The 14,371-nt window shown below is 41.9% G+C and overlaps 1 protein-coding gene across 2 annotated transcripts in view; it reads left to right on the forward strand.

Moving 5' to 3' along the window:
- Window positions 1–14,371, forward strand: part of CCDC146 (coiled-coil domain containing 146) — a 141,943-nt gene that overhangs the window by 87,759 nt on the left and 39,813 nt on the right. For both annotated transcript variants that reach the window (XM_010848088.1, XM_010848090.1), the window contains exons 3-4: window positions 7,533–7,615; window positions 10,704–10,913. In XM_010848088.1, coding sequence (XP_010846390.1) covers window positions 7,533–7,615; window positions 10,704–10,913 — 293 coding nt within the window. The remainder of the gene's footprint in view (window positions 1–7,532; window positions 7,616–10,703; window positions 10,914–14,371) is intronic.

Genomic DNA, 14,371 nt, shown 5'->3' on the forward strand with positions numbered 1-14,371 from the left:
GCATACAGATTTCTCAAAAGGCAGGTCAGGTGGTCTGGTATTCCCATCTCTTTCAGAATTTTCCACAGTTTATTGTGATCCACACAGTCAAAGGCTTTGGCATAGTCAATAAAGCAGAATATAGATGTTTTTCTGGAACTCTCTTGCTTTTTACATGATCCAGTGGATGTTGGCAATTTGATCTCTATAATTGCCCCCATTTTACTACTTACGAGAGTGTTTCTCCAAGTGATAATAGAGGGAGGGGATTCCAAACAGAGCCAGCTGGCCTTGCTGATTTGACAGATAGAGTTTGGGGTTCAGGGAGGCCACGTTGGCTAAGTTAGACAGGTGAGGTGAAGGGAGAGTTGCACAGGGAGAGAGAGAGAGAGAAAGAGCACTCCAGAAATCTGCTGAGGAATGCTGATCAGTGCATGCATGTGAGGACTGTGCTGAGGCTGGGAAAGAACCCCCAGAGAAACTGGCATAGAACAATACCTGGAACTCACACAGAGCCAAGAATAGTTCGTTAGATTAGAAGACCTCTTGACACAGGAGAAGTGTATTGATTCAGGAGTGGGGCCAAATTAGCCCAGAAAGAAAGATCATTCTAGACTTCCTCAACGAAGTTTCAAAGCAAGCCTTGAAAGGATCACACTATTTCCAAGTACCTTAACTGTGACTCATAAAGTCCCAAAATATTTAAAGGAATCCATTTAAATATTGGATAAGTGTAAAAATCACAATGTCTGTTGTCCAATCAAACAAATTAGTCCAAATTAGTCCAAATGTCCAAATTAGTAGGCATGCAGAGAAGCAGGAAAATGTGACCTATAATGAGAAAAACCAATAATGGAGTAGACACAAAAACAGAATGAGTAGACAAGGACAATAAAACAGCTACTGCACATGCTTTGAATGTAGGGGGAAGGGAGAGGAGAGCATGAACATAATGAGAGAGCAGCAGTTATAAAAGACGAAAAGCAAACTTCTAAAGATGAAAACACAACATTTGAGGTGAAAAGTTCACTGGATGGGACTAATAGCAGATTAGATACTAAAGAAAAAGAGATGAGTAAGATTTTAGATATAACAATAGAAACTATCCAAAATGAAACATAAAAGACTAGAAGACAAAAATGAACAGAACATCAGTGATCTGTGGACATCAAGTGGCCCAACATGCTTAATTAGAATCCCAGAAGGAGATGAAAAGGGGACAGAAAAAAAATATCTGAAGAAATAACACTTGAATTTTTTTCAAAATTTGATGAAAACTGTAAACCCACAGATTGAAAACACTGAACAAATCTCAAGCCAAAGAAAACCACACCAAGACATATCCTAAACATATTATTGAAAACCAGTGATAATGAGAAAAATATCAAAATCAGCCAGAGAAATAAGGAAATCATCAGTCAGTTTACCAATCTGGTGATACAGTGGCAGCCTGATCACTATGGATTGGTGAGTGACTGGAAGGTAAGGGAGTGGAGATAAAGGGCAGAGCCAACTCTTCTGAGAAAAAACTGAAATCAAAGAGAAGGAGAGAAAGAAAGGGGTAACTAAATGGGAGCATAGCATTCAAGGTATGTTTTGTTTTTATAAGATAGAGGAGCAAATTTATAGGTTGAGGATAATGTTAATGATAATAATAATAAAATAACTAACATTGATAAAGCCCTTCTAGATACTATGCTACTGCTGCTGTTAAGTCGCTTCAGTCATGTCTGACTCTGTGCGACCTTATAGACGGCAGCCCACCAGGCTCCCTTGTCCCGGGATTCTCCAGGCAAGAACACTGGAGTGGCTTGCCATTTCCTTCTCCAATGCATGAAAGTGAAAAGTGAAAGTGAAGTCGCTCAGTCGTCTCCGACTCATCGCAGCCCCATAGACTGCAGTCTACCAGGCTCCTCTGTCCATGGGATTTTCCAGGCAAGATACTATACTCAATACCTTATGTATATTGATTCCTTTGGTCTTCACTACAGCTTTATGAGGGCTTCCCTTGTGGCTCGGCTGGTAAAGAATCCACCTGCAATGCAGGAGACCTGGGTTTGATCCCTGGGTTGGGAAGATCCCCTGGAAAAGAGAAAGGCTACCCACTCCAGTATTCTGGCCTGGAGAATTCCATGGACTATATAGTCCATGGGGTCGCAAAGAATTGGACATGACTGAGCAACTTTCGGAGAAGGCAATGGCACCCCACTCCAGTACTCTTGCCTGGAAAATCCCATGGACGGAGGAGCCTGGTGGGCTGCAGTCCATGGGGTTGCTACAAGTCGGACACGACTGAGCGACTTCACTTTCACTTTTCACTTTCATGCATTGGAGGAGGAAATGGCAACCCACTCCAGAATTCTTGCCTGGAGAATCCCAGGGATGGAGGAGCCTGGTAGGCTGCCATCTATGGGGTCTCACAGAGTCGGACACGACTGAAGCGACTTAACAGCAGCAGCAACAGCAGAGCAACTTTCACTTTCACAGCTTTATGAAATGGGGCTATTTTTGTTTCTCTTTCATAAATGAGGTACAGATGGATTAAATATTACTCCAAATTACAGGGTTAAAAAGTAGCAGAGCTGGAATTCAAACCAAAGTCCACTTGTAATGTACTTGACTCGTATGTGTTGACCCAGCAAAGAGGGGAAGCAGAGGTTATTATAAAGGCGAGAAAGTATAACTGATGCCTAGGAAGGTATAGTAGATACATATTTGAGAGCACATGTGGATGGATGAGACATGACCAAGAGGAAAGGAAGACTTCATATTTGAGATCTGGGGAAAGAAATTAAGGCTGTGTGTAAGTGTAGGTAAATAGATTTGTTGATGACTTTAGGTGGCCAAAGTTTTCTTGGTGAATGTGTTAGGTTAGGTGTACAGAAAAGCTAAAACTTGATATGACAACCAAGGGGAGAAGTCAAACAAAATGAGTGATGAATTGTTGAGAGTTTGATTGCATTTGAGCTACATCTAATAGCTATGTTCTTTTTTTCTAGCAGTGAAAGGGAGAGGGTGAGAGAGAGATAAGGATGGTAAATATTTATCCTACCTCCCGAAACATGGCAGCTGTTTCTCAGGATGAGACCACCAGTAGGTAATGTCAAAGAAGCAACAAGAATGGAGCAGGTTAATAACCATGGTCACCTTGGTTGCCCTACAGACACCCACACAGACACCTAATTGTTTCCTCATGCTGAACCCTTCTAGATAAGTCCACTTGGTAAAAGCTCTTACTGAGCTATTAGTTTCCTTGGAAAGTCCTAGAATTTCAATTTTTGAAATTTTTTCCATATTATTACATGTCATCTATGAATCATGAATTCTTGTTACTTTTAGCTCTATAGTAAATGTTTCCTTCCAATCTCAATTACCAACAAAGCGATTCAGAAACACAAGAATCTATTGTGAAACCATATTTATGAACTTCTGACATTATATCTAACCTTTTGTTGTATATACTCTTTGACAACTTAAGATTCGGCTTTATGCTCTATTTCTTAGAGCATGCATTTTTAAAACATGACAAACTTGGTTTCTGTACCAAGTTGTGTCATGCAGGGTGAAAATGCAACTGTCTTTTCCAGGTTTATGTTTACAGACAAATAATTTCATCTACTAGAACTGAATCTTTTTCTTTTTAAAATTGTATTTATATTTATTTATTCAATTTCTTTTTGGCTGTGCCGGGTCTTTACGCTGTGGGGGCTTTTCTCTAGTTGTGGCGTGCAGGCTTCTCATTGTGGAGGCTTCTCTTGTGGAGCACAGTCTCCAGGGCCTTTGGTTCAGCAGTTGCAGCTCCAAGGCTCTAGAGCACAGGTTCAGCAGTTGTGGTGCACGGACAAAGCTGCTCTACACTAAGTAGGATCTTCCTGGACCAGGGATAGAACCTTTGTCTCCTGCATTGGCAGGCGGATTCTTTACCACTGAGCCATGAGGGAAACCCGACTCTTTTTAAGAGAGATTTGTGTTTAGTAAAATAGACCATAGTAAGATAGTAGACCATAGTAAGATAGCTTATCAGTGCTTTTTCCGAACATCTATGATTTAACCTTTTCCAAGTTATGCAGAAACTACAAACACATATCACAAGTGTTGCCCTGTCAGCTTTCTTCCAGATTCTGGATACCAAAGGTAATCTGGCTGGTGGAGTGATGTAAATAGCAAATAGAAAAAGAAACCTGTCCACCTTCTTGCTTTTTCTGTGGTCATAAAACCTGCCAACAGGCATCCATGGCTGACCTGCCATCAGGCTTCAAACTACTGCTGTTTCAGTTGAGACTCAAGTTAGGGAAAACTCAGCTGAGTTTTCAATAAGTCTGAGCTAGAATTTGGCTGTTTCTGCCACTACGATCTGATCACAGTATTCTCCAGTTTGAAATTCTGTTCTGAATTCCTATTGCTTATAGCAATTGTTCTCAAGCCTATTTTAACTTTTTGCTATTAAAAATAGTATGTATCCATTTGGAGAAAATTATGAAATATAGATAAACAAAAATAAAAATATAAAAACTATACATTCTTATTACCCAAAGAACATCATTTTTAAAAAATCTTAGTTCTTAACCTAGATCTATACCTTACTGATGGTCTCTATCTGATGAACTGTCACCATAATCTCTTCTAATTCTTTAAATGTGATTTGTTTCATTTTTTGAACATATTATAATAGCTGCTTTGAAGTCTTTAAGTCCAACATTTACACACCCCAAAGCAGTTTCTGACTTTTTTCCTTTGCATATCTCAGGATTTTTTGTTGAAAAATTGGACATTTTGGATAACACTGGGGCAAGTCCAGATTCTGATCCCCTCCAGGCTTCTTCTTGTTGCCGTTTAGTCTTTGTTATTGTGCAGCCTCTGATGTCTCCGTGTAGATAATCTTTACTTGTTTTTGTCGTTAAGCTTGGCTTCTTGGGTGGGGGGCGCTCCATAGCTTGGTCAACCACTGGTTGGTCAGAGATTGTATTTAAGCCTCCTGAGCCAGTAAACATTTCAAGGTTTCATTCTTTTCCATTCAATCTGTATGTGGCTTGAGGACTGCTTTCAAAGTTCAGGGAGTTTACATATTTGCCCCACCTTTAGCTCGGGGACCTTGGAAGTATCCTCTCTGGTTCTTCCTCACAGGTCACAGCCTTAAGCTTTTCCGCAGCCTTCTGGACCACCGGTATCAAGTGTGATATTAGCAGGGCCCTCTTTGACTCTTTCTGGCCCCAATTTCTTTGTTAAAACTTCTGCTGGTCTGCCTCCACTGGTATCACTAAGCTATTAGCCTCCTTTTACTGTTAATTCTTGTGATAACTATTCTTTTTGACAATTCTTTGGGGCATGGATTGTCTACACTGTTTCAAATCGAGTGAGCATCCTCAGGCAGGAGGTGATCAGCATCTGCTAAGGGGTCTGATCTTAGGCTGCCAAGCCTACTGAGACTCTCCCTGTACAGCAGGAGATCGGGGAGTGGGGATGGGCACTACTCGACAGCCTCAGTCACCTACCCAGTAAAGCTCTTTCACATACAGAGCTTGGGACGAAGGGAGGTAAAGTGCAGCAGCTTTCTGGGGCTGCCCCACCCCTTGGAATACATCTTCAGCAATAGAAAGGTGGGGCAATGGGATTTTCATTGACTGTCAACCCTGCCCAGAATGCTTCTTATACAAGAGGGAGCTAAAAGTGATGGATGCAGCTCATGGGGCAAATGCCATAGTCTTCTTACTCTTCTGAGTTTCAGTAGATTTTATTAAATAAATACCTCTAAATTTCTTTCATGCCCTTAGGTCAATTTCCAGAGACCATAAATGGGTGTCTTAGATAATTTTGACCAGCTTGATCAATGTTTCTTTGAGAGACGGGTTTCATCAACCACTTCACACCACCAGTTTAGAAGTTCCACCCCATGGAAGGGGTCTCTAATTTATAATTTTACGTATTTGCTTTAACTTACAACATAAAGAAAATAATTACAAAATATCAGATACACTTTTTTAATGAACAATAAAACTACTGACTGTAGTTCTAAGCATTTAATAATTTCTTTTGTCCCTATCGCCTCAAACCAGGAGCTACTGTAGGGCAGGCCCTATGTCAGTTCACTTGTTTCCATGGTGCAGGGCAATGGATGGGAGGTAATGGTCTTTACAGCCTTAAAACAAAATACTATATGTGTTTTTAAACACATGATTCTATGATTACCTTTCCTAATGGCTTAACTTTGGAGGAGCCTGGTAGGTGGCAGTCCATGGGGTCGCTCAGAGTTGGACATGACTGAGCGACTTCACTTTCCCTTTTCCCTTTCATGCATTGGAGAAGGAAATGGCAACCCACTCCAGTGTTCTTGCCTGGAGAATCCCAGGGACGGGGGAGCCTGGTGGGCTGCCATCTATGGGGTCGCACAGAGTCGGACACGACTGAAGCGACTTAGCAGCAGCAGCAATGGCTTAACTTCAGTGACTATCTCACTAGGCTAGTTTGTTGCTAGTTACAAGGCTGGCTCCCATGTGGGCTTCCTAGTACACACATACTCATATAAGCCCACACTCACACACTTAACCTTTTCCTAACATTTTCCCAGTTACTTGTCTCCTTTAAGAGTGCCCATATGTGAATTTTTTTAACCAATTAGACTTTAAAGGCACAATGCCTATGGCCTGCACCCTTTTTTGAAGCCAATGAAAATGTTTGTGATTCAAAATAAATTATATATTGGCTCAGAAACACAGAAAGAAAACTGCAGAACCAAAATAAATGTGTTTAATTAAATGTTTATAAAATCAAATATTAGGTCAACCTATCAAAAACAACACTTAAAAAGTTACATATGAATTATATTTAAGGTGGCATATAAATACATTTGGGGACATTTGTAGTGGCTCAGCAGTAAAGAATCTGCCTGTCAGTGCGAGAGACACGAGTTCAATCCCTGGGTCAGGAAGATCCCTTGGTGAAGGAAATGGCAACCCACTCCAGTATTCCTGCCTGGGGAATCCCATGAACAGAGGAGCCTGGCGGGCTACAGTCCACAGGGTCACAAAAGAGTCGGACATGACTTAGTGACTCAACAACGACTGGTGTTAACTACTTCTGTAACTTTAAACACATTGTTTAAGCTTTCTAAACTTCAGTTTGAAAGGCAAAAAACCCTATTCACAAATCATTTTCAAGAATGAAATAGCTGATGTACAACAGCTGCTCATAATAGACGCTCAATAATTACTAGTTCTTTCAACTTACAAATAGCCACCCTAGTAATGTATACTCTGTACCGTGTTTGCTAAAGCTAGATACATGAGATTTTTTTAGAGCTGGAAGAATTTAAATCAATTCCTTCCCTCAGTTTACAGATGGAGAAATCACAGTATTCATCTTGAGAGGGAACTCAGCCCAATAGAACTAGAACCATCTTCTCTGAACACCTGCCACCTTTCTAATGTGCCTTGTTGTTGCGTATTTCCTAATGTTTAGTTGAAAGATTTTATGATATATCCATTTTATCTTTGCTTAAAGCATAAAGAGGATTATGGCTAATAGTGGTCTTGTGTTCCTTGTGTTCTCTTTGCTAGTTACATGCTCTGGGGAAACTTCCTGGAACCAGGATGGCAGAGTTAAAAGCCAAGTACACCTTGCTGCATGATACCGTGATGAGGTATGCTATTTACCAACATGGAGACATACTTACTCATGCTTCTACTTCTTACTTGAAATGGGACCCATTTTATTTTTCATTTTCCCCAAAGCAGACTCTGAGACCAAGATTTGAGTTCAAGCGGTTTAAGAACATTATCATGAGGGAGTGGGGAAGTGACACGGGGAAGAAAGTTATTCAGCTGGGGATGTGATAATCTTCAGGTTAACACTGCAGACAAACGGGGCTCAGTCTCACTGAGTGACCACAGAACACGCCTCAGAACTCTCCCACTGAAAGCACGAGAACACTGGTATATCTGTTCACTAATTTCCATCTCCCCTTGATCTAGGGTTGCTTCTAGGTGGGTGAGCCCCTGACACCTCTACCTTACCCTCTGAGAAGCCATAAGTTCCAATGGCCAGAGAAAGCTCTCGGGCAGAGACACACAGATGCTGTTGTTATATATGACAACTGTCCACCAATGCTACTGGTGGCCGCTAGAGTGGGCCTAGGTGACTCTGGTGAGGCACTGACATTCTCTGCTATAGGACACTCCTGAAAGATCCTCTCCTCCCCACCTTCACCATTCAGGAGGTGTAGGTTCTATAACAACTCCAGTCTATGTCTGCTAAGATTTCTGTCTTTACTTCTCACCTGTTCCTCCTATCTCCAGCCACTCACCTTAGCCCAGTTCTAATCAGCAGAGGTCAGAAGACTAGGCGACAATGGAATAATTCAACAAGGTTTTCTAAGCATGTGCGGTCAGCCATCGGGAATCAAGGGGGAAGGAGAGCGAAGAAAGAAGTGGAAATCTGTAGTGCTGCTACTCCCAAGTCCCCTCTTCCTTTTCCCCACCTCCTGCCTCATAGCTTTGCATGACGTCTTCATTAAAACCCAAGGAGAGACAGTGATAGACACTCCGTCCTCCCCCTCTGCCTCGCTCATATCCACCCATTACTCCTACTGCTTTGCTTGCCCAGGTATTTGGCTACTTTGAGGATGAGAGCCTGGGGAAGGAGTGAAGGAGAGCAGAGCTGCATCCCTATAGACCCTCCCCTGGGCTCCACTTCATACACACTCAGCTGCATCCTGGCTCCTAACCACCCTCCAGCTTGTCTCCTTCTCTTCCCCAGCCCCAAACCAAATTCTCACCCTCACCCTTGTAACAGGGACTCCATTTCCCACAACTGATCCCAAATGCCAGCGTGTACACGCAGCTCTCAGGACTCAGGGACTTAGAGGATTTAGATGGAAAGTCTGGGGTGATCTTTTCAACATATTTCACACCACTTTACTGCGAGAAATTCCACACAGTTATCTGAGCCTCCTTGCAGATTGAAACACTTGTCACCCTCTGGATAGCTCTAACCTAGAGCCCCACAGAGCCCTGTGTGGTGCTGATGTGGCTGCCTCCTTGCCTGGCTCACAGCTCAGCTCCCTGGACTCCAGTGAGAGTCACGCAGGACCAAGGCCATGGCACTCTTTCTTCCTTCTTCCAGGCTGTGTCACAAAACCATTACTTCCCTTCTGCTACATTTTACCCCCTTCTGACCCCAACACAAAAGAGTTCCCTCTTTTGTGATTACAACGAACACTCACCACTCTCTCCCCACCACTGCCTGGTGGGTAGGAAACACATGAAGATGCAGACTCCTCATTCTTGGTGCTGGGGCTGCAGCAGGGCAGATAAAGGCTGGAAATGCTGAACCGAAATTGAATGAGGTGTCCATAGAAATCATGTTACAGGAGCTGTTAAATTCTCTTCTGCTGATGCTCTATTTCAAGTTCACATGTGTAAATTACCATTTGTGTTCTGGCTGGAGCCGCAACCACTGTGTTTGCCTACTTTCTGAGGGCAAATGGGCTCAATGGCCCGAGACGATACCTTACAATTCCATAGTTGAAGACTCATGTTAAGGATATCAGGTAACAAGGAAATGAATTGTAAGAAATAACTCTAGCATTCATGAATGGAAATTACATGTGTATCTTTATAGCTCTTGTTGCTATTTAGCACCTAACACAGTGCCTGAAACATCTGATAGACCAATAAATGTTTTGCTGTTGAGTAAATGATGTAGTAAAGACTGAGAAAATGGGTGGGGCTGGTAACTTCAGTCGAGACAGGCTTGATTAAGTTGTTGGGCATCTCTGCAAATGAACAGAACCCTGAAGAGTTCTCCTAGTGAGAAAAGTTGGTGGGGAGCATGCACACAGTGCTGCCTTTAAAACAGGAACTGGCAGGGTCTTGCTTCTGAACTGGAGAGACAGCAAATGCAAGGAGGGAGGATTTCTGAGAAAGAAGAGTCAGATCTGCTGATAAAGCTGGATCTGACACTAGCTTGCACCATAGGTCAGTGATTCCTTGAAGACACGGGAGAGTCCAATAAGTCCAGTTTCTATGCTCATTCAATTCTGCCTCAAGCCCCATGCTTAACCCTTTCCCAAGATAAGGCCAAAGCCACAGAATATACTTGGAATTGTAGGAACTGCTCTTTTCTGTGACATTCACATCTGTAGCCAGGCATTGAAGTTATGATCAAAAATATGTAAATTAAGTACATAATTTTATAGAAGAATTTTTCTTCCTAGTTTCCTGGTAAAGTGTCATTAGAAAATTTAACTGTTTTTTCTTATTACTAAGGAAGAAAAGATTTTCCTTTAATCAGGTCATGAGAATCCACGAATTCAAGAAAGCCAGGGTTGCTAGGGCATTTGGAGGGAGAACCCACTCTTCTTGGTATTATTATTCTCACCCGCTGGAAGGTCATGATCAAATATCTGCTGGAAGGTCAAGTGCAAATATCACATTCCCATCCAACTAATCCTTTCTCTGTCATCTCCCACCATCTTGATCTAGACACGGGTGGCAGCACTTGTCAGCTGGTACTCCAGCTTCCTACTCATGTCTGCTCCCCTCGGCTAGGTGTGAGTTCCATTTGCCTTTAAGATCTAGTGCAATACTTGGCACAGAAATGCCACTGAATTGACCTGAACCCAGCATGGACATACTCCCTCCACACCTCACCAGACCCCCCACAGGAGCTACCAAGGGCATTGAAGGTATACACTGCTCATTATGCAAATCTGTTTTTCTGGGATCCAGCACACAAGAATCAGAGGTCCAGCTGCTACAGGATGCCAAACGTTTCACTGAGCAAATACAAGAGCAGCAGTTTCACCTGCAGCAAGCTGATAACTTTCCACAGGCGTTCACCACCGAAGTTTCCAAAATGAGAGAACAACTTCTCAAGTATCAAAATGAATACAATGCAGTGAAGGAAAGAGAGTTCCACAATCAGTACAGACTGAATAGGTAAGTACGCGATTCTCTCAAGTTTGCTGAAGACAGATGCAAGCAAAGCTGCTTCCACATAAACTAGGAGAAAAAACGTGGACTAACTGAAGAAGGAATTTTAGGTATAGGGATTATGAGGTAGCAATGATAAGAGAACTACAAGCCTAGTTCTTTCCTTGAGTCCCTAGAACAGGTGGTCCCTGAACAAGTCCCTGAAAAATAAGCTCGGGTTTCAGGAAGGTGCTCTTAGGAAGAGGAGATCCCTGTAGTGGTTTCCATGTGTCAGGAAAACTATAAGCATCGGGAGCTGCGACCAAAGAACACACTCCATAGGGCAAGGACTTGGCATACACTCTTGGCCTCTTCAGCCCGGGTGGTGGCCCCTTTCCATTTGTGGTACCGGATCCCGTGTCTGCATGGCGAGTGCCCCATGAGGACTTTCCAAACAAGCCTATGTGAGCTGAGGGTCATACCTGGTTCCCTTGATTCTTCTAATACAGGGACGGGGACCACATAGTCAACCCTCTTCTCCTATTACTAGACTATTCCTTAAGGTCAAGGGAAAAAGTGATATCCTTTTGGAAGACACATTCACTTATCCAAATCTGAGGGATGTCATTCAGTGAACTAAAGCAGAAATGTATTGCTGGAAGGGATAAATGCTATTCGTAAAATCTCCTCTAACATTCCTCCTGTGAGTAGCCAGTCAGTGAAAGAGTTTGTTCAGCAAATCACGCTAGTTAGATAGAATTTCACAACAACTGTAGTCCAGGTTTTGTGATATGTGCTGTGCCTGGAGAGAAAGCCAAACCATCTCGCCTAGAATGTGTTACCGTTTAAAGTGGCAGAACTTTCTCTGGCTATTTTTAAGAGTAGGTAGATTCCCTGCAGAGTGATGGAACTCAGTCCTGCTAAGAAATAAAGGAATGATTTGAGTGACCTTTGGAGGACTTTGCTTGCCCTGGTTTTGAATCCTCTCTTTGGGGCCTATTATTTCAACTGGGGGATGAAGATTAGCTTAATCAGGAGAATTATATTCAGGGGGGAGGGTAATCTGAGTTCTTCTTTGTCTTTCAATCTAAACTTGTTTCAGGCTCACCAGTGACATCTATAAAAAGAAAGCTTAGCTATTTCTGTGCTCTGTAAGCACTCTTTCAGTTGAGAAAATAATGAAATTAAAACAATTGGTAGTTGTTCATTAGTATTGAAAATATGAATGCTTGACATTTCCATGAAAGGGTAAGAGGAACATAAGTCAGTTGATATTTAAATTGTTTAAAATTTCCAAGTATTCCTGCCAAGAGGAAAGGAAAAAAATGACCAGAACTCTTGCCTTTTAGGTATAGACAGGCAAATTGTTCATTGAGTCGCTTGGGATGGGGGTGGGGGTGAGGACTGTACATAGTGATCTACAGTAAACAAGAACATTTAAAGTGAACATCTGCGGAAATGTTTTGTGTGTATTATTTTTGGATTTGTTAACATGTAATACTTTAGCTTAAAGAGACTTCCCTGCATCCTCAACTATTAGCAGCTCAAGAATTAACAAACTTATTTCCATAAAAATAATGGCGATATCAAAATAAATACTAGGAAAGACTTACAGGCTGTGTATTTCACTGGCTTCACATACTTAGTATTACATGGTACGGAAACAAATTCATTCAACACTTCCTCCCTGGGAAGAAAGTAGATATTTCCATCCCCACATAAAAATAAAGAAACCAAGCCAGTGAGAAGAAAAAAAAAAAAACTATTCATCCAAATATACAGATGATATTTTTCAGATCAGCACAACAAAACCTCATTTTATTCTGGGCCTGAATAACAGAACTCCAAATAACTAGCGCTCCTCTACCCCAACATCTTCAGGAACTTCTGAATCATTAGCAACTAAGAACACTATATTGTTTAAATATTCTAGAGAAAAGATTTTTGCTTTATAATTTAGTTGATTTTCTTATGTTTTCAAATAATATCAACTCCTTAATAAGTGCTAAGGGAAGTATAATAACATGGTTGGTTAATAATTAAATCTGTTGCAATAGTTTTTGGCTTTGGATTAATACTGATGATCCCTTGGTAACTATGCAGTTCAGGAATGAATATGGAACTTACTTCAATAAATAAACACATACAAATAAATAATGAAGTGATTAAATAAATACTGTTGAGAACTCATACTTGAAACAAAGTAGAAGTCATTATTTTTCCAGAAACCTTCCCTGAAAAGACTATTCAGTATTTTTTTCAAGGTTTTTCTAGCTTTTACTTTGTTACCTTTTGGGGGCTTCTCTTCTTCCTAGAAATCCTAAAGATCTGGACAGCAAATCAGCTGAGTCTCATGCTAGATCTGAAATACCCTGACAAGTCTTAGTCGGCCGGGGAAACAGAGCCACGGCCAGTGCTGTGCTGTGCATGTGGACGTGGAGTGGGGGACACGCGTGCTGCACGTGTGCAGGACTGTGCGGTGTGATCACGGCCTTCGGGACTACTTCCTCTGCCGTGGCTCGTTCCCTGTGGGCGCTCACCCAGGGGTATAGCAGTCATTTTCCATTCTTAGTCCAATAGCGATAGCAAAGTTGGAACCAAAAACCAAACATCTGATAAGAAAGGAACAGAGAGATTACTTTAGTGATGCCTCTGGAATTCCAGAAAGTTAGACTGACAGAGGGACGTGCAGATCATCAGGATTAGTAGTAAGGAAAAAACTCACAGCTGGAACAGATTTTACCTTCTAAACATTAAAAAAAAAAAAAAAAAGTTCTTGTGGCAACCAAGAACAGAAAGAGCTTAGAACAGGTTTTGCTGCATATAGTCCTCATAACTGAAAGAGAAGCACCTTAGATCCATGTTTAAAAGGCAGATCCAACTCTAAAACTAACAATTCCACTTTCTGTCCAGGCCTTCCCACCCAAGATAACATGAGTTGCTCACATACTTCCTATGTGATTCTTATTCTTGTCAGAGTTTGAGAACTGTTGGTCTCCAAAGAGCTTCTCAGCCCTGAATACTCTCAGAATCACCCAAACCTTCTCTCAGTAACCACTCATTGTGTGCTCAAACACTTCCAGTGATGGGGGCTCACAGCCTCCATAGCAGCGCAGCCCAGCTTTGGACAGCCTGACTTGTAGATGGGCTGTTGATTATATTGGATAAGAAACTGACCTTCTTAAGACTTCCACCCAGTCAAGCTGGTTCTACTCCTGATGGTGGATGATGCCTCACACACCTGGCAGCACACACAGCTTCCATCATTGCTTCTTCGCCTACAAGTCCTTAAAACCAAAATCCTTTGATGACATGGTTCAGTTACGACTCTTGCTGCAGAAAAGAAACGAATCCTGAGGAGCTTTGATGCTGATACACCCCTAAGTCAGGAAAGCTGAAAGTGTCAGTTTTAGATTTTAACGTCAGTTTGAAAGGTTAGAGGTCTATGTATATCAAAAGGCACACACACAATAACTTTTTCTTAT

The sequence above is a fragment of the Bison bison genome, unplaced genomic scaffold (genome assembly GCF_000754665.1).
Source record: "Bison bison bison isolate TAMUID 2011002044 unplaced genomic scaffold, Bison_UMD1.0 scf7180017864260, whole genome shotgun sequence".
In the NCBI taxonomy this organism is placed as follows: Eukaryota; Metazoa; Chordata; class Mammalia; order Artiodactyla; family Bovidae; genus Bison; species Bison bison.